Below are 20,219 nucleotides of genomic sequence, written 5' to 3' on the forward strand. Positions count from 1 at the left end.
TTATTCTAAAATGGAGTAAAAAAATAAAATAATCCTCAGCAATCTACAATGACGTAGAGAAATCTTTGCACATTTATTAAAAATAAAAACATATATAGCTTATTTACATAAGTATTCAGACCCTTTGCTATGAGACTCGAAATTGAACTCAGGTGCATCTTGTTTCAATGTATCATCCTTGAGCTGTTTCTACAACTTGATAGGCACACACCTGTCTGTATAAGGTCCCACAGTTGATAGAGCAAAAACCAAGCCATGAGGTTGAAGGAATTGTCCGTAGAGCTCCGAGACGACAGCATTATGTTGAGGATTGAAAGTCCCCAACAACACAGTGGCCTCCACCATTATTAAATGTAAGAAGTTTGGAAGGACAACCATCACTGCAGCACTCCATCAATCAAACCTTAATGTTAGAGTGGCCAGACAGAAGCCTCTCCTCAGAAAAAGGCACATGACAGGTTCGAGGTTCTGCTCGCCTGAGTTAGAATAACTCATGATAAACTGTAAACCATAGTGTTTACCATCTATATTTTTCGTAGGTGTCTATTTACCACCAAAAAAAGATGCTGGCACTAAGACCGAAAAAAGATGCTGACACTAAGTAAACTAGGTGACTTTAATGCAGGAAAACTGAAAACCGTTGTACCTAATTTCTACCTGCATGTCATCTGTGCAAGTAGAGGTGAAAAGTGCTCTTTTTAGACCTGCACACGGCTGGGATGGGCTACAGGACAATAGGCAAGCAGCTTGGTGAGAAGGCAACAACTGTTGGCGCAATTATTAGAAAATGGAAGAGGTTCAAGATGATGGTCAATCACCCTCGGTCTGGGGCTCCATGCAAGATCTCACCTCGTGGGGCATCAATGATCATGAGGAAGGTGAGGGATCAGCCCAGAACGGCAGGACCTGGTCAATGACCTGAAGAGAGCTGGGACCACAGTCTCAAAGAGAACCATTAGTAACACACTACGCCGTCATGGATTAAAATCCTGCAGCGCACGCAAGGTCCCCCTGCTCAAGCCAGCGCATGTCCAGGACCGTCTAAAGTTTGCCAATGACCATCTGGATGATCCAGAGGAGGAATGGGAGAAGGTCATGTGGTCTGATGAGACAAAATTAGAGCTTTTTGGTCTAAACTACACTCGCCGTGTTTGGCGAGAACACCATCCCAACCGTGAAGCATGGAGGTGGAAACATCATTCTTTGGGGATGCTTTTCTGCAAAGGGGACAGGACGACTGCACCGTATTGAGGGGAGGATGGATGGGGCCATGTATCGCAAGATCTTGGCCAACAACCTCCTTCCCTCAGTAAGAGCATTGAAGATGGGTCGTGGCTGGGTCTTCCAGCATGACAACGACCCGAAACACACAGCCAGGGCAACTAAGGAGTGGCTCTGTAAGAAGCATCTCAAGGTCCTGGAGTGGTCAAACCAGTCTCCAGACCTGAACCCAATAAAAAAATCTTTGGAGGGAGCTGAAAGTCTGTATTGCCCAGCGACAGCCCCGAAACCCGAAGGATCTGGAGAAGGTCTGTATGGAGGAGTGGGCCAAAATCCCTGCTGCAGTGTGTGCAAACCTGGTCAAGAACTACAGGAAACGTAGGATCTCTGTAATTGCAAACAAAGGTTTTTCTACCAAATATTAAGTTCTGCTTTTCTGATGTATCAAATACTTATGTCATGCAATAAAATGCTAATTAATTACTTAAAAATCATACATGTGATTACATGTGATTTTCTGGATTTTTGTTTTAGATTCCGTCTCTCACAGTTGAAGTGTACCTATGATAAAAATTACAGACCTCTATATGCTTTGTAAGTAGGAAAACCTTTATCCCTAGCTACATGTGCATATCTACCTCAGTTACCTCGTACCCCTGCACATTGATTCGGTACTGGTATATAACCAAGTTATCGTTACTCATTGTGTATTTATTCCTTGTGTTATTATTTTTCTATTATTTCTCTTTGTTTCTCTCTGCATCATTGGGAAGGTCCCGTAAGTAGGCATTTCACTGTTAGTCTACTCCTGTTGTTTACGAAGCATGTGACAAATACATTTGATTTGACACACACGCACACACATGCAAACCCGCATGTACACAGAAACACTGCTATCCTCCACACTGCACTCCCTGCCATTAACACTAATTTGCCTGCTGGCGATGCTCTTGTCCGTGCCATCAAACGCTATTATGGATAAATGTTTTGTTACCATGGCACCAGGTAGGCCCCCACGTCTCCCGCTATTGGAAAACACACACACACACACACACACACACACACACACACACACACACACACACAGAAGCGTGACTTGGTAGCCGATTATTATGCCTTACATATGTGGACATAATAACAGTCTTTATGCCTCCTTTTTCCTCCATAACACATCTTTGTGGTGTTCCTATCAGAGAAACACTGACTAAGAGACACCTACAGCAGTTCTGTTGAAATAATGTCCAATTCAATCATTGATACATGTAATGTATTTCTAATCATCATAGAATCATATGTATGTCATTTCTGAATGACAGTACATGTTATTTCGTAGCATAATATAGTTACTGTTTATTTTGTTATTTCAAATCGTTTATATTGTATTGAGTAAAATGTTTTGTTTTATATTGTCATATTCTAAACTGATAAGTATAATCCAATAAATGAAATATTTTATGAAAAGAGGTAAAACATTGTAGATGTGATTTGATTCTCCATTTTTATATCTGTTACACCTGTTTAACATTTAGTGAAGGTCTTTCCGTTTATCAGATTGCCATGTCTGTGTTACCAACAGAGTGGGATATTTACTCTGGAGAAGTTGTCTGATAACCAGTGTGATGTGGAGAAAGGTTGAGTCCTTAGATGACCATGCAGTCACCCTGTATAAACAGCCCCAGGAAAGACGTGTGTGTGTGTGTCTGCCCTCAGATCAGATCGAGTTGAGATTAGCTAGTCTAGCTCTAGCCAGTGGCCTGTGGCTGTCCCCATCCACACTGTCACACTCTTACCCCCTGTCAACAACACACTCCACACATACACACACACACACACACACACACACACACACAAATGCCTCACACCACTAGGTCCACTAGAAGTCTGACATATAGTACACGATATGTACAAATTAGTGGATTCGGCTATTTCAGCCACACCCATTGCTGACAGGTGTGTAGAATTGTGCGCACCGCCATGCAATCCCCATAGACAAACATTGGCTGTAGAATGAACTTACTGAAGAGCTCAGTGACTTTCAAGGTGGCAGCGTCATAGGATGCCACCTATCCAACAAGTCGGTTTGTCAAATTTCTGCTCTTCTTGAGCTGCCCTGGTGAACTGTAAGTGCTGTTATTGTGGAAACGTCTAGGAGCAACAGCAGCTCAGCCGGGAAGTGGTAGGCCACACAAGCTCGCAGAACGGGACCGCTGAAGCGTGTAGCTCGTAAAAATCGTCTGTCCCCTGTTGTAACACTCATTACCGAGTTCCAAACTGCCTCTGGAAGCAAGGTCAGGCCAATGCATAGTGCCAACTGTAAAGTATGGTGGAGGAAGAATAATGGTCTGGGGCTGTTTTTCATGGTTCGAGCCAGGCCCCTAAGATCCAGTGAAGGGAAATCTTAAAGTAACAGAATACAATGACATTCTAGACGATTCTTTGCTTCCAACTTTGTGGAAACAGTTTGGGGAAGGCCCTTTCCTGTTTCAGCATGACAATCCCCTGTGCACAAAGTGAGGTCCATACAGAAATAGTTTGTCGAGATCAGTTTGAAGGAACTTGACTGGCCTGCACAGAGCCCTGACCTCAACCTCTTCGAACACCTTTGGGATGAATTGGAACGCAGAAAGCGAGCCAGGCCTAATCTCCCAACATCAGTGTCTGACCTCACCAATGTTCTTGTGGCTGAATGGAAGCAAGTCCCCACAGCAATGTTCAAACATCTAGTGGAAACCCTACCCAGAAGAGTGGAGGCTGTTATAGCAGCAAAGGGGGGACCAACTCCATATTAATGCATATGATTTTGGAATGAGATGTTCGACGAGCAGGTGTCCACATACTTTGTCATGCATTGTACAGTTGAAGTCGGAAGTTTACCTACACCTTAGCCAAATACATTTAAACTCAGTTTTTCACAATTCTTGACATTTAATCGGAGTCAAAATTCCCTGTCTTAGGTCAGTTAGGATCACCACTTTATTTTAAGAATGTGAAATATCAGAATAACAGTAGAGAGAATGATTTATTTCAGCATTTATTTCTTTCATCACATTCCCAGTGGGTCAGAAGTTTACATACACTCAATTAGTATTTGGTATCATTGCCTTTAAATTGCTTAACTTGGGTCAAACATTTTGGGTGGCCTTCCACAAGCTTCCCACAATAAGTTGGGGGAATTTTGCCTCATTCCTCCTGACAGAGTTAGTGTAACTGAGTCTGGTTTGTAGGCCTCCTTGCTCGCACACGCTTTTCCAGTTCTACCCACAAATTTTCTATAGGATTGAGGTCAGGGCTTTGTGATGGCCACTCCAATACCTTGACTTTGTTGTCCTTAAGCCATTTTGACACAACTTTGGAAGTATGCTTGGGGTCATTGTCCATTTGGAAGACCCATTTGGAAGACCCATTTGCGACCAAGCTTTAACTTCCTGACTGATGTCTTGAGATTCACTGATGTCTTGCTTCACTATATCCACAGAATGTTCCATCCTCATGATGCCATCTACTTTGTAAAGTGCCACAGACCCTCCTGCAGCAAAGCACCCCCACAACATGATGCTGCCACCCCCGGGTTTCACGGTTGGGATGGTTTTCTTCGACTTGCAAGCCTCCCCCTTTTTCCTCCAAACATAATAATGGCCATTATGGCCAAACAGTTCTATTTCTGTTTCATCAGACCAGAGGACATTTCTCCAAAAAGTATGATCTTTGTCCCCATGTGCAGTTGCAAACCGTGTCTGGCTCTTTTATGGCGGTTTTGGAGCAGTAGTTTCTTCCTTGCTGAGCGGCCTTTCAGTTTTTGTCAATATAGGACTTGTTTTTACTGTGGATATATATACTTTTGTACCTGTTTCCTCCAGCATCTTCAAAAGGCCCTTGTACTGGGATTGATTTGAACATTTCGCACATAAGTACGTTCATCTCTAGGAGACAGAATGCCTCTCCTTCCTGAGCGATATGATGGCTGCGTGGTCCCATGGTGTTTATACTTGCATACTATTTTTTGTACAGATGAACGAGGTACCTTCAGGCATTTGGAAATTGCTCATAAGGATGAACCAGACGTACATTTTTTTTTCTGAGGTCTTGGTTTATTTCTTTTTATTTTCTCATGATGTCAAGCAAAGAGGCACTGAGTTTGAAGGTAGGCCTTGAAATACATCCACAGGTACACCTCCAATTGACTCAAATTATGTCAATTAGCCTATCAGAAGCTTCTAAAGCCATGACATCATTTTTCTGGATTTTTCCAAGCCGTTTAAAGGCACAGTCAACTTAGTGTATGCAAACGTCTGACCCACTGGAATTGTGATACAGTGAATTATAAGTGAAATAATCTGACTGTAAACAATTGTTGGAAAAATGACTTGTGTCATGCACAAAGTAGATGTCCGAACCGACCTGCCAAAATTATAGTTTGTTAACAAGACAGTTGTTGAAAAAGGAGTTTTAATGACTGCAGCCTATGTGTATGTAAACTTCCCACTTCAGCTGTTTGTACAGGCCTGTGTGAGTGCATGGTGCTGGAGTATGGAAAGCACCCCACCCTGTGGAATAAAATGCACACTGCAACTGTTGAACATTCACGAGAGAGAGAGAGAGAGAGAGAGAGAGAGAGAGAGAGAGAGAGAGAGAGAGAGAGAGAGAGAGAGAGAGAGAGATCTCTTGGCAGAGAGAGAGAGAGAGAGAGAGAGAGAGAGAGAGAGAGAGAGAGAGAGAGAGAGAGATCTCTTGGCAGCGACAGCTTGTCTCAGGATCTGGGCACCAATTGGTGTTTTACAACATCTTGTGTGGTATTTTCTATTTTCTGTTTAACATCAGTCCCTGTTTTTATCCAAACACACACTGTGGGAGGTTGGTATACACCCAAAACATGTGGGGGATTGGCATACAACCTCTAGTAGTATTGCTTTTGTAGTCATGTCGCTAGGTTGTGACCCTAATGGTGTAACAAGGACTCTCACTAACATTACTGACACAGGGTGACACAACCCACCCCCCATCCCACCTCTACACACACACACACTCCAGCTGCCATCCCTACCCTCCAGTCTCAATGTCTATGCAAATCACTCCTCTTATGCCATGGGCTAGCACCATCCTTGAGCAGTGATTGGTCTGGTCCCACAGACAGAACACACACACAGTGTTCCCCCATACACACATACATACATACACACACCCAGCATGCCAGGGGTGTGTTGCATCCTTGAGTGGTGTGTGTGTGTCGGTGGTGGTCTGTGCACAGTGGGGACCCGGGGCCATTAATTCCTGGAGAGCGGTGGGCAGGGCCGGCAGGCAGAGATTTATGGGAGAGGCAGACAGCTGTGGATGATTAATGTGTGTGTCACCAAGGGCCCCACTCAGCCCAGACACACACACACACACACACACACCAATGCAGGGGCCAGGAGGACGATATGGTGTGTGTGTGATTGTGTTTGAGGGCCAGAGGAGCATGGACTCCTTTTGGAAATATGGAGGCAGTGCCTTAGAATACACACACACGTTTGTTTTACTATCCTTGTGAGGACCAAACAATTGATTCCCATTCAAAATCGTAAACCTAAGCCTAAACCTAATCCTTAACCTAACCTTATCCCCTAACCTTAAATCGAACCTTAACTCCTAACCATAACCCTATCCCCTAATTCTAACCCTAATTCTAATTTTAACCCTTACCATAACCCCTAAGCCTAAAATAGCCTTTTTCCTTGTGGGGACCAACTTTTCCTTGTTTTACTATCCTTGTGAGGGCTTCTGAAAAACACACACTCCCCTCTTAGTAAAGCTGTATGATGAATACTGTGAGGTGTGTGATTCCAATGGCGGTTGTGTTGAATGGGGTTTGGCCTTGGTTATACCCCTGTGTCGTTTCTCACACAGCCAGACAGTGTGTTGATGTCCGTCTCTCTCTCTCTGTCAGTCAGTGTGTCTCTCTCTCTTTGAGCGAGTGTCTGGTAGAGGAGATAACAGGCTGATGGAATTCTACTCTCCATATTCAAACACAAGTCATTTTTCATTTCTACATCCACATAGAACACACACACACACACACACACACCTTGGTTATACCCTTGTGTCATTTCTCACGCAGCCAGACAGTGTGTTGAAGTCCGTCTCTCTCTGTCAGTTTGTCTCACCCCCCCCCATCCCACACACACACGGACACATGCTTCTGAATCAGTCGTGTGGGCATACCTACAGTGTGTCACACAGACAATTTTGAATAGACAGAAGCTCAGTCTGTGTTCGTGCCTTCTCATGTCTGTGCAAGAATCAGAGATCACTCACTCACTATCTGTTTGATTCACTTCTAATGCTGTGATTCAGCTGGGAAACCTGCCCTCTGCATTTGTGCTGCCCTGATAAAATACCTACCGTGCGGTGAGACCGGCAAGATAAGTTACTATGTTTTGTAGATGCCTTGCTAAAAGTGACTTGTCATCTTGTCAAGGTTTTCCCTCTGCGAGCTGATCTTTATTTGTATCCAACAGTAATATATATTCAGCAATTTATCAGGAGGCAATTGGAGGAATGGGATTAGTAATGTGTAGCTATTGTACTTGTAAAATCAACTGGTCCCCAAGCGCAGGCTGCCTATTGTACTGCGGCTCAGTTTAAAATGTGCCCGAACAGATTGTCTCGCAGTCATTTCTCTCTGTCAACCTCTGTAATCAGTCATACGGACGGGTCGGATGTTTGAATATGAAAAATGGTTAGAATATGAAAGATGGTAGGGAAGGCTCGGGCGACTGTGTATTATATTGCATAAATCTCACACATTTTGTTGTGCGAGACAGGTGGTATCAAAAGAGAAAGCGGTCTAAGGAGAATACTAAAACAGAGGATCATTGTGTTTTTCATAATACGTAAATACGAATGTCAAAATGTAAAGTATTTGACATTCAGAGAAGTTACCAGGACAGACGGACAGACGGACAGACGGACAGACGGACAGACGGACAGACAGACGGAGAGAAAGAGAGACAGACAGAGAAAAGAGTGAGAGAGGGAAGTTGAAATGTCACCGGGCACTGCCTGACGCCTCATCACCGGCTCGGCAGGAATTAGCTAGCTGACATTTTACGTAGACGCCCGCCACCACTCCAGATGACAACGTCGCCTGGCGACCAAATTGCAAAGTGTCACTTTGTGTCAGACACGGGGAGACGTCTGAGCGTCTCACGCCTTGTGATGTCTGGAAATTACAGAGAAGCCGGCGGTTGAAACTTGATTTAGATAATGACAAAATGCTTCAGGTCGACGTGACAATGCAGATTAAACGACGGCAAACGACGGTGATAATATCGCAAATAATGATAATCACTGTCCAATCAGTGCCCGAGGGATTTGCAGTGCTCGAGCTGGGGATCTTCAAGGTCGCAGTGAGATGGCCGCGGGTGACAGCTACTGATATCTGACGGAAAGAGATTTAGAGGGAAGCATATGTTGGTTGTTTAAGTCTGGGGACTCCAGGGGACAATTGGACAGCTTTATGTTTTGTTTCTGTCTTCTTGTGTTGTGATTTGTAGCACAGTGTGTGTAATATTTGATGTAGCGTGTGCAATTAAGTTCTGGAGTTTGTCTACTGTTTCGCTAACACCCAGCGTCAGAACATGTCATGACACGGTCATAACCGTGTTATGATGTCATAACAGCTGACCATAACTTGTCACTGTCATGGCCCATATATTTACAACTGTTGTGACATATATTATGTTATTTTACAGCTGGTTATGACACCTACATTAGTGTGTCAACACCCACATTTATTCAAATGTGTTTTTTTTCCCTGCCAAGAAGTTTGTCTCTTAAATCATTTGTTGTAAAAAAAATATATTTTGCCATGTTTTTTTTTCAATCATATTTTATACAGTGTCATAGAGCATTATGACCATCCTGTGTCACTTTACTTGGAGTCAGAAAATACACTTTATGACACTGTCAAGAAGCATTATGACCATCATAATCATATTAGCCAGATAGGCCTCTCACCTACATACCCTCTTTTTGATTGATGACTGAATTAAGGGCATCTGGTCCTGCTCCTGAAATATGCTCCTGCAGTCATCCCAGTCATCAGAAACAGAGCATTGGGGTAGGTGCATGTCTGACATCAGCGTGTGCACAATTACAATGATAATTTAATATGGTCAATTTCAGAACATTTTCAAAACATAAACATGCTTTTGACAAAGTAGGCTATGGTGTTAATGCAGTGGTTCCCAAACGTTTTATAGTCCTGTACCCCTTCAAACATTCAACCTCCAGCTGCGTACCCCCTCTAGCACCAGGGTCAGCGCTCTCTCAAGTGTTGTTTTTTGCCATCATTGTAAGCCTGCCACACACACACTATACCATATATTTATTAAACATAAGAATGTGTGTGAGTTTTATTCACAACACGGCTTATGGGAAGTGACAAAGAGCTCTTATAGGAACAGGGCACAAATAATAATAATCAATAATTTTGCGCTTTATTTCGCCATCTTACATATAAAACCTTATTTGTTCATCGGAAATTGTAACTCACCACAGGTTAATGAGAAGGGTATGCTTGAAAGGATGCACATAACTCTGCAATGTTGGGTTGTATTGGAGAGAGTCTCAGTTTTAAATCATGTTCCACACACAGTATGTGTCTGTATTTAGTTTTCATGCTAGTGAGGGCTGAGAATCCACTCTCACATAGGTACGTGGTTGCAAAGGGCATCAGTGTCTTAACAGCGCGATTTGCCAAGGCAGGATACTCTGAGTGCAGCCCAATCCAGAAATTTGGCAGTGGCTTCTGACTAAATAAAATGTTCACAGAACCTCTTGTTGCAATATTCAATGAGGTTCTCTTGTTCAGATATCAGTAAGTGAACTGGAGGCAGGGCATGAAAGGGATAACAAATCCAGTTGTTTGTGTCATCCGCTTTTGCGTAATTGCGCACCCAACTCATTCAGGTGCTTCACTATATCACATTTGACATTGTCCGTAAGCTTGAGTTCATTTGTACACAAAACAACTACAATGATGGGGGAAAGACCTGTGTGTTGTCCTTGATAATGCAGAGAGAGAAGAGCTCCAACTTCTTAATCATAGCCTAAATTTTGTCCCGCACATTGAATATAGTTTCGGAGAGTCCCTGTAATCCTAGATCCAGATCATTCAGGTGAGAAAAAACATCACCCAGATAGGCCAGTCGCGTGAGAAACTCGTCATCATGAAAGCGGTCAGACAAGTGAAAATTATGGTCAGTAAAGAAAACATTAAACTCGTCTCTCAATCTCTCAATTAAAAAAAAAGGTCAATCCTTTGCCCCTTGATAACCAGCACACTTCTTTATGTTCTGTATGTTGGTCACTGCCCATATCGTTGCATTCTGCAGAAAATACACGAGAGTTCAGTGGCCTTGCTTTAACAAAGTTAACCATTTTCACTGTAGTGTCCAAATCGTCTTTCAAGCTGTCAGGCATTCCCTTGGCAGCATGAGCCTCTCGGTGGACGCTGCAGTGTACCCAAGTGGTGTCGGGAGCAACTGCTTGCACGAGCGTTACCACTCCACTATGTCTCCGTCATGGCTTTTGCGCCATCAGTACCGATACCAACACATCTTGACCACCAAAGTCCATTTGATGTCACAAAGCTGTCCAGTACTTTAAAAATATCCTCTCCTGTTGTCCTGGTTTGCAGAAGAGGATGTCTTCCTTAATGGACCCCCCATAAATGTAACAGACTAATACCAGGAGCTGTGCCAGCCCCGCCACATCTGTTGACTCATCCAGCTGTAACACATATAATTCACTGGCTTGTATACAAAGCAGTAATTGTTTCAAAACATGTCACTGATTAGTCGTGAAACGGTGTTGTTTGATGGAGACATTGTCTGTATAGTTTTTTGGGCCTTTTCCCACAGCATTGTCCCAGCCATATCCGGGGCAGCAGGAAGAATTAAGCCCTCCACAATAGTATGGGGCTTGCCTGTCCTAGCCATATATACTCACCATACAGTATAAGACGCTTCTAGCCCTTCTTATTAATGGTACCTGTTGCTTTTATACATGTCTTACTACTCGAAAGTTGTCTTAATTCTTGTTCAAAAAACTCCTGTGGCTTATTTTTCAAATTGGCATGTTTTGTTTCTAAATGTCTGTGCAAGAGTGAAGGTTTCATTCAGTTGTGAGATAGTACTTTTCCACTTATAACACACTGTGGCTGAAGAAAGGCACTACTCCCAATATAAGTGAACCCCAAATCAATGTAGTTCTCATCATATTTGCGCCTCTTCGATGGTCCAACGTCCCTGTCTGTTGTTCGGTGCTTTCCCGGGTAAAGGGGCAGTAGCTCTTCGGCTGCATCAGATTCTCAACTGTCAGTGTCCGCTCTAGCTGGGCTAACAACAAATGTAGAATTACTGATGCTAGCATTGGATGTTCTCGTGGAAGCAGTACAACTTGTGTGGTCGACAGGTGCAGGTGTAGTACTGCTTGTAGTAGCAGTACTACCAGTAAAGCTGGTATGTGTGTCTATGGATGCGGGCCATACTTTTTTTAAAACCATTTATCAATTTTCGAGCAAACGGAATGAGCAGCAGCTACTTTTGGCTTCCATTTAATGGAATTCCTGCGAGAAAGTAACGGTTAAATGTGATTGGATGTTAATTATTTGACTAGGCTCCCTGTATTTGACGTTGTGTTGTTATTTCGCTGAACACTACAGTCGTGGCCAGAAGTTTTGAGAATGACACATATACATTTTTACAAAGTCTGCTGCCTCAGTTTGTATGATTGCAATTTCCATATACTCCAGAATGTTATGAAGAGGGATCAGATGAATTGCAATTAATTGCAAAGTCCCTCTTTGCCATGCAAATGAACTGAATCCCCCAAAAACATTTCCACTGCATTTCAGCCCTGCCACAAAAGGACCAGTTAACATCATGTCAGTGATTCTCTCGTTAACACAGGTGTGAGCAACTTCTCCCAACCATCCAGGAACAGTTTGGTGACGAACAGTGCCTTTCCAGCATAATGGAGCACCTTGCCATAAGGCAAAAGTAATAACTAAGTGGTTCGGGGAACAAAACATTGATATTTTGGTCCATGGCCAGGAAACTCCCCAGACCTTAATCACATTGAGAACCTGTGGTCAATCCTCAAGAGGCGGGCGGACAAACAAAACCCCACAAATTCTCGAAAACGCAAATTCTCGAATATTTGTGTCATTCTCAAAACTTTTGGCCACGACTGAAGATGGTTTAATTTTATTTTTGGCCGTGAAACAAGGCTACTGTTTGAAAATGTGAAGAATTTTTTATTTACATGTGAATCACATTTTTATTTGGCATACCCCCGTTGGAATTGTGTGTACCAAGGAACAGTGGGTTAACTGCCTTGATCAGGGGCTGAACGACAGATTTTTACATTGTCAGCTCGGGGATTTGATCTTGCAACCTTCCGGTTACTAGTCCAACGCTCTAACCACTAGGCTACCTGCCACCCCTTATGTTGCTCCCACTCCCAACTAAACTACATAATATCTGCCTATGTACAGCAGTGTACCATGAATGTGTCGGCATACAGTATGTTAGCGGAGGAGTTGCATTTTTCATGCTCCTGTCTCATCTGTGTGTGTTTGTTCTCTGACCGGAAACTAATCTCACAACAATGACATTTCACCCCTCTTTCAACTGTCAACCACTGAAACTTTAAACAAGCTACAGTGAATGTGTCATGGCTCCTATCAACTGAGGCTCATGAAGGGAGAAAAAAAAGTGTTCTTTTTGATTGCATGAGACTAACTGTTTTGCACCAAATGTCGCAGTGAGTTTGTGAGATAATGTTGCTACTGAATGAAACTGAAGATGACCATATGACATAGTACCGTCCGGATTTTGCCGTAAAGCCAAATCTGACCTTGGCTCCAACTATCAACACCTCCAACTTTAAACAGCTCACTGTTCTTACGGCCTCTTTACGGAGCAACCCAGGTCACGCTCTCTCACCATGGAGATGTGAAGGTTTTCCAACAAACCCCATTCTCAGTGCGTTGATGAATGGCTAAAGCCGAGTTTGTTTTGGGATGAAATCCCGGTCCGGTGGCAGTAACGTATGAGTGCATTAGGAAAGAGAAAATCAGGGGGAAGGGATGGGGGATGGAGAGATCGATAGAATTTCAGGTGTGGAGGACAGCAGATATAAACCTTGCACCAAGGAGGAGATGAAGAGGTCTGTGGACCTCAACTGAAGATCGATAATGGAGCTCTGCTGGCATATGGGACATTTTATTTAGCTTATTTTACTGGAATATTTCTGTGGGATAAACCCTCCTTGAGATTAATCATTTTATTGCCCAAGACAACAACAGTTATACCCTCTTGGAGTTATTATAGTCCAAATTTGGATTACTTACAAAGACCCTGTTGAATGAACATCAGTTCTGTATAACAGTTCCTAGGGATGGAGAAAATATGATATTTTAGAGCAATGTCATGTTACTGTGTTTCTTCGGTCAGATTCATCTCTACATTGAACTGTGTATTGACAGATAAGTCGGAACTTAATATCCACCATACATGCACATCCCTCTGCATCCCACTATCTTTCTATACACTTAATAGACAGACACTATGGTTCTGCCAACTCCTTAGTGAGAGAAACAGTCTGCCTCAGCAGTATTTTACTGTCAGCCCTGGTTAGGAAATGACTGTAGGGACTTTGTCATGTCTGACTGCTTATAAAAACATACTGGGCATTAACTCACAGAAGCACTTCCATAACTTACACAAACTCAATTAGGATGTGGAGGCGTGAGCGGCACAACCACTTATCTTGTGTGTTTACGAGATAGAGGAGCGGAGACTGAATGAGACAGAGCAACGTAGCCACGGTAATCTGCTCTCTGTCCCTATATGTTCCTCTGGAATGGGGACTGAGGGAGGGCAGCTAATTTGGACCAATTTAAAGGCTTTAAGCTAACGTCGTCACAAAATGGCCACTGTTTACGGTCCTTAGTGTAGCTATTTCTGTTTGTTGACACACACACGCACACTGCTTAGGTTCTACTTAGGCAATCTAACGGTTAAGAGCGTTGGGCCAGTAACCGAAGGGTCTCTGGTCCAAATCCCTGAGACGAGTAGGTGAAAAATCTAATTGCTCATGTAAATCGCTCTGGATAAGAGTACTAAATATGATATGTAAATGTTAAGACTGTTTTTAAAAGCATTATTCTAGTTCCTTGGGTGATACTGTACATTAATAACTTTAATAGTCATTATTATTATTATTATTGGAACTAGCTGCCAATACAGTGTGTGTGTTTTCCTGGTGTTGCTAGGATGTTTGGTGTGTAAAACTGTAACCTCAGTGTGGTTTTGTTTAGGTAAAGCTTCCGCCCTAGGAGGATGGTATTCATGATCGCTGGGATAAACCCTCTAGATTCTGGAAAGGATGGAAGCATGGCTGGCTGGCTGGCAGGCAGGCAGGCAGGCAGGGATTTGACATCTCCGGGCCCTTGACCTCCTTTAGAGAGGGAGGAATAAGAAAGATAATCGCCTGGTCGGTGGGTCGGGTGGTGGGACGCGTCTCCTTCAGGCACCAGAGGGATGAGTTGATTTACTGTCAAATCTGCCGGATTATCAATAATCTCACACAGACCCCGATCTACTCACAGAGAGCTGTGTACTCACTCACGCACCCAGAGAGCGAGAGGTTGTTTGTGTGTGAGCGTGCATATTCGTTTGTGTGTGAGCGTGCATGTTCGTTTGTGTGTGTGTGTGTGTGTGCAAAGGTGTGTTCGCATGTTCATACTTTGCTCAAAGTAGGCTACCCGAGATAAAGAGAAGGGCTTCTGTTCTGCCCAGAGAACTACAAAAAAATGCTTCAATTTTCCACTTGAGCAGATTTCAATTTACACACACATCCCCCTCTGTCTCTCTGTCCTCTGGGTTATTGACAGCATTAAGACTGCTGTGATAAAAGATTGGCCACTTAGTGGAACTCAGGCTTTGTTTTTCTCTGCTAAGGACACTCACTCACAGAATGGCAAGGTTGGCTATAGTGAACTGTCAGTGTTGTCACTGGTGGGTGTACCTCTCTGATGAAGGATCTAATGCCCAAATAGGTTGGTTTGTAGTTTATGAACAAACTTTTTCCTATTTAATTGAACCCTGTTGCCCTCTAAGAGGGACTGGATATTTCTTAAGGGGGTGTGGTGCCTAGAATCATTGTGTTTATGTGTGGCAGACATACTGTGTCTAGGGCCAGAACATTACATCAGCCTCTCGAAGCAGCCAAGGGCAGCCAGCTAGTCAATTCCCTTTAAAACAGAGCTGGGCCACCACTGTGTGTGTGTGTGTGTGTGTGTGTGTGTGTGTGTGTGTGTGTGTGTGTGTGTGTGTGTGTGTGTGTGTGTGTGTGTGTGTGTGTGTGTGTGTGTGTGTGTGTGTGTGTGTGTGTGTGTGTGTGTGTGTGTGTGTGTGTGTGTGTGTGCGCGCGTGCGTGCGTGCGTGCGTGTGTGTGTACGGGCACTACTGCTCAGCTGTGAAGGTGCGCGCGCTCCTGCGTTCGCGTGTATGTCTCCCACCCTTTTGTGGAGCCATTAGCATTGCTATCAGGACGAGCAGACCCTGATGCATATGTCAGACCACTGAGAGTCAATTACCTCAGCCAGAGACAGCCATTGTGTTTGTCTGTGTGCCCTGGCCTATTGGTATTTAATACAGATATATTAATATAGCCGACTGACTGATCAACATGAACTTTACCTGGCAATTTTGGAGAGACCACACCACCCCGAAAGTCTGACATTAACAAACTGTTATCTTTGAGTGTTTTATTATACACTGACTGTACAAAACATTAGGAACACCTTCCTAATATTGAGTTGCACCCCCTTTAGCCCTCAGAACAGCCTCAATTCGTCGGGACATGGACTCTACAAGGTCTAGAAGCGTTCCATAGGGATGCCCATGTTGACTCCGATGAATCCCACGGTTGTGTCAAGTTGGTGGACCATTCTTGACACACACGGGAAACTGCAGCAGCTTTGCAGTTCTTCACTCAAACCGGCACCTACTACCATACCCCACTCAAAGGCACTTAAAACTTTTGTCTAGCCCATTCACCCTCTGAATGGCACACACACACAACTCATGTCTCAAGGCTTAAAAATACTTCTTTAACCTTGTCTCCTGATAGCTTTCACCTGGGTCCAACTGGTCAGTCTATTTCATGGAAAGAGTTCTTAGTGTTTTTAATGTTTTGTACACTCAGTGTATATTTGTTTAAATCCGTTAATGATAATGTGGTATTTTTTTTTTTTACAGTGAAGGTAATGATGAAGACTGGATACAGAGGTTGATGTTAAAAGGTTTGCAATAACTTACTTGACCATACTTTGAAAATGACCACAACCTCTGTCTCCCTTCTACCAATCTCTCCGTCCAGGTGGTCTACAAGAACAACGATATCCGTCTGGAGCTCTCCCGTCTGGCCCGCATCATAGACCCGAAGATGAAGATCCAGGGGGACGTGGTCTTCAAGTGTGAGAACGTGGCCACCCTGGACCCTATCTCCTTCGAGACCCCCGAGGCCTACATCAGCCTGCCCAAGTGGAACACCAAGAGAATGGGCTCCATCTCCTTTGACTTCAGGACCTCGGAACCCAACGGACTCATCCTGTTCACCCACGGCAAGCCCCAGGAACGCAAGGAGGCCCAACGCAGCCAGAAGAACACCAAGGTAAGCCAATGAATGATGAATGGATCAAACAAACAATTTACTTTAGCCTTTAGGTAAAGCTATGTCTAAAACTGTAAATAATCCAAGTAAGAAACAAAACATCTGCGTTCAAGGATCTTGGATGTATTTATCCTGTTTTGTAAAGATATGTGTTGTACCCCTATGATGAACTAAACACCTTGACGATCTCCCTCAGGTCGACTTCTTTGCGGTGGAGCTCCTGGATGGCAGTCTATACCTACTGTTAGACATGGGCTCTGGGACCATCAAGGTCAAAGCCACCCAGAACAAGGTCAACGACGGGGCCTGGTACCACGTGGACATACAGAGGGATGGGCGTTCAGGTGAGTCCTCTTTACCCTCCTCTCCCACTCTCTACTCCCCTATCCCCATCTCTCTATCACTACCTTCTCTCACTCTCTCTGAGTGTGTGTGTGTGCCTGTGTGTGTGTGTGTGTGTGTGTGTGTTGTTGTATTGATGTGAGTGCAGCGTATCACTCTCTGCCCAGTGCTGGGCCTGTGAGGGTCTCATAGGGCAGGCAGGCTGTTAGACAAGGCTGGGATGGAATGGCGAGGTGACTCACTGCAGCACATATTACTGCTATTGATCTACCACTGCCGCCATACACACATGGGCACACACACACACACATGGCTGCACACATACACGCACAAACAGACGAACACAGAAGCACGTATGAGCACTGTTCAAGCTCTCCCATCGCACTCTGGATCTGAGTTAAGGACACACAGAGAGGCCACACACACTCTGCTGCTTGGCTTGAGACAGAAGCAGAGATAAGCCTGCCATACAGCAGTGTCTGCGTTGTCACTGTCTCTCCGTTCTCTCTCCCTCTCTTGTTCTATCCCTCTCTCCCTCTCTCCCGGAGGTATACTATAGTCACAAAGCTCATATATCGTCCCTAAGCTGTGAGACTCTATATTTGACAGCGAGAGCATCAGGGAACCCTGTGCTCTGTATCAATACCTTACACAGACAGTGGATTAACCGAAACGTTATGCTATGCTCAACATCTTCAGCATCTCAAAGGCTGTCAGCCGTCAAAACTCTACCATCATTGTGGATGAGTGTGGAAAAGTAAAGATACGCTGGCCTAGTAAAGCGAGGTGACAGCTACTGTAGCTAGTATAGTAACCTTTTTGAAAATACTGTATTTATTGAGCACACAGATTCCAATTGGACCCACATAGGCTAGAACAGGGGTATTCATTTCTGACCCTATGAGGTCCGGAGCCTGCTGGTTTTCTCTTCTACCAGATAATTAGTTGCACCCACCTGGTGTCCCAGGTCGAAATCAGTCCCTGACGAGAGGGGGAAAATGCATTGGAACTGGCATTGAGATCCAGATTTGAGTTTGAGGAGGCTAGTTTGGAAACCCCTGCCCTACTGTGCATTGGATCACTGTCTTATCTTACAATGATAGACATACAACATAAACATGTTCTATTTAATTCTGTGGTTTAAAGCCATCTCCTCACCCTCTCCAGGCACCATCTCAGTCAACAGCCGGCGCACCCCGTTCACAGCAAGCGGTGAGAGTGAGATCCTTGACCTGGAAGGAGACATGTACCTGGGGGGTCTACCCTCGGACCGTGCCAACCTCATTCTGCCCACCGAGCTGTGGACCGCCATGCTCAACTATGGCTACGTGGGCTGCGTGCGCGACCTCTTCATCGACGGGCGCAGTAAGGACATCCGACAGATCGCTGAGGCTCAGAACGGGGCAGGCATCAAGCCGTCGTGCAACAAGGTGGTGGGGAAACAGTGCGAGAGCTACCCGTGTAAGAACAGAGGCGTCTGTAAGGAGGGATGGAACCGGTTTATATGTGATTGTACCGGCACGGGGTACTGGTCACGCACCTGCGAGAGAGGTAGGTGGAAGCGATTGATTTGTGTGTTTTTCATGCGTGCTTGTGGGTGTGTGTTCTGACTGTGTACAGTGCATTCGTAAGTATTCAGACCCCTTGACTTTTTCCACATTTTGTTACGTTACATACATAAAAAAGTGAAATATTACATTTACATAAGTATTCACACAATTTACTCAGTACTTTGTTGAAGCATCTTTGGCAGCGATCTTTGATCGGGTTCAAGTCCGGACTCAAAGACTCAAAGACATTCAGAGACTTATCCCGAAGCCACTCCTGCGTTGTCTTGGCTGTGTGCTCAGGGTCGTTTGAAGCTGAACCTTCATCCCAGTCTGAGGTCCTGTGCGTTCTGTAGCAGATTTACATCAAGGATCTCTCTGTATGTTGCTCTGTTCATCTTTGCCTCGATCCTGACTAGTCTCCCAGTCTCTGCCGCTGAAAAACATCCTCACAGCATGATGCTGCAACTACCATGCTTCACCGTAGGGATGGTGCCAGGTTTCCTCCAGACTAGACGCTTGGCATTCAAGCCAAAGACTTCAATCTTGGTTTCATCAGACCAGAGAATCTTGCGCCTTTTTTTACTGAGGGTTGGCTTCCGTCTTGCCACTCCACCATAAAGGCCTGATTGTTCTTGGTCACCTCCCTGTCCAAGGCCGTTCTTCCCCGATTGCTCAGTTTGACTGGGCAGCCAGCTCTAGAAGAGCCTTGGTGGTTCCAAACCTCTTCTATTTAAGATTGATGGAGTCCACTGTGTTCTTGGGGACCTTCATTGCTACAGACATTTTTTGGTACCCTTCCCCAGATCTGTGCCTCGACACAATGCTGTCTCGGAGCTCTATTGACAATTTCTTCGACCTCATGGCTTGGTTTTTGCTCTGACAATCACTGTCAACTGTGGGACCTTATATTGACAGATGTGTGCCAAATCATGTCCAATTAATTGAGTTTACCACAGGTAGACTCCAATCAAGTTGTAGAAACACCTCAAGGATGATCAATGGAAACAGGGTGCACCTGAGCTCGATTTCGAGTCTCATAGCAAAGGGTCAGAATACTTTTATAAATAAGGTATTTCTGTTTTTTCTTTAATATATGTGCAAAACATGTGCTCTGTCATTATGGGGTATTGTGTGTAGATTGATTAGATTTTTATTTTAGAATAAGGCTTTAATGTAACAGAATTTGGAAAAAGGGAAGGGGTCTGAATACTTTCCGAATGCACTCTATGTGCGTGTGTGTGTTTTTCTTGTTTTGTTGTGTGGATTTGATTTACATTTACGCTATTTAGCAGACACTCTAATACAGAACGACTTACAGGAGCAATTAGGGTTAAGTGCCTTGCTTAAAGGCACATTGGAAGATTTTTCAGTTAGTCCGCT

General features: G+C 44.2%; 1 protein-coding gene across 26 annotated transcripts in view; it reads left to right on the plus strand.

The window, feature by feature from the left end:
• nrxn3a (neurexin 3a) overlaps positions 1-20,219 on the plus strand; it is a 442,954-nt gene that overhangs the window by 107,921 nt on the left and 314,814 nt on the right. For all 26 annotated transcript variants that reach the window (XR_002955173.2, XR_002955175.2, XR_002955174.2 and 23 more), the window contains 3 exons: positions 16,654-16,947; positions 17,144-17,291; positions 18,457-18,840. Coding sequence is in view for 22 of the 26 variants with exons in the window: in XM_024436833.2 (XP_024292601.1) it covers positions 16,654-16,947; positions 17,144-17,291; positions 18,457-18,840 (826 nt within the window). In the remaining 4 variants the exon portion in view is untranslated. The remainder of the gene's footprint in view (positions 1-16,653; positions 16,948-17,143; positions 17,292-18,456; positions 18,841-20,219) is intronic.

The sequence above is a fragment of the Oncorhynchus tshawytscha genome, linkage group LG11 (assembly GCF_018296145.1).
Source record: "Oncorhynchus tshawytscha isolate Ot180627B linkage group LG11, Otsh_v2.0, whole genome shotgun sequence".
Classification (NCBI taxonomy): domain Eukaryota; kingdom Metazoa; phylum Chordata; class Actinopteri; order Salmoniformes; family Salmonidae; genus Oncorhynchus; species Oncorhynchus tshawytscha.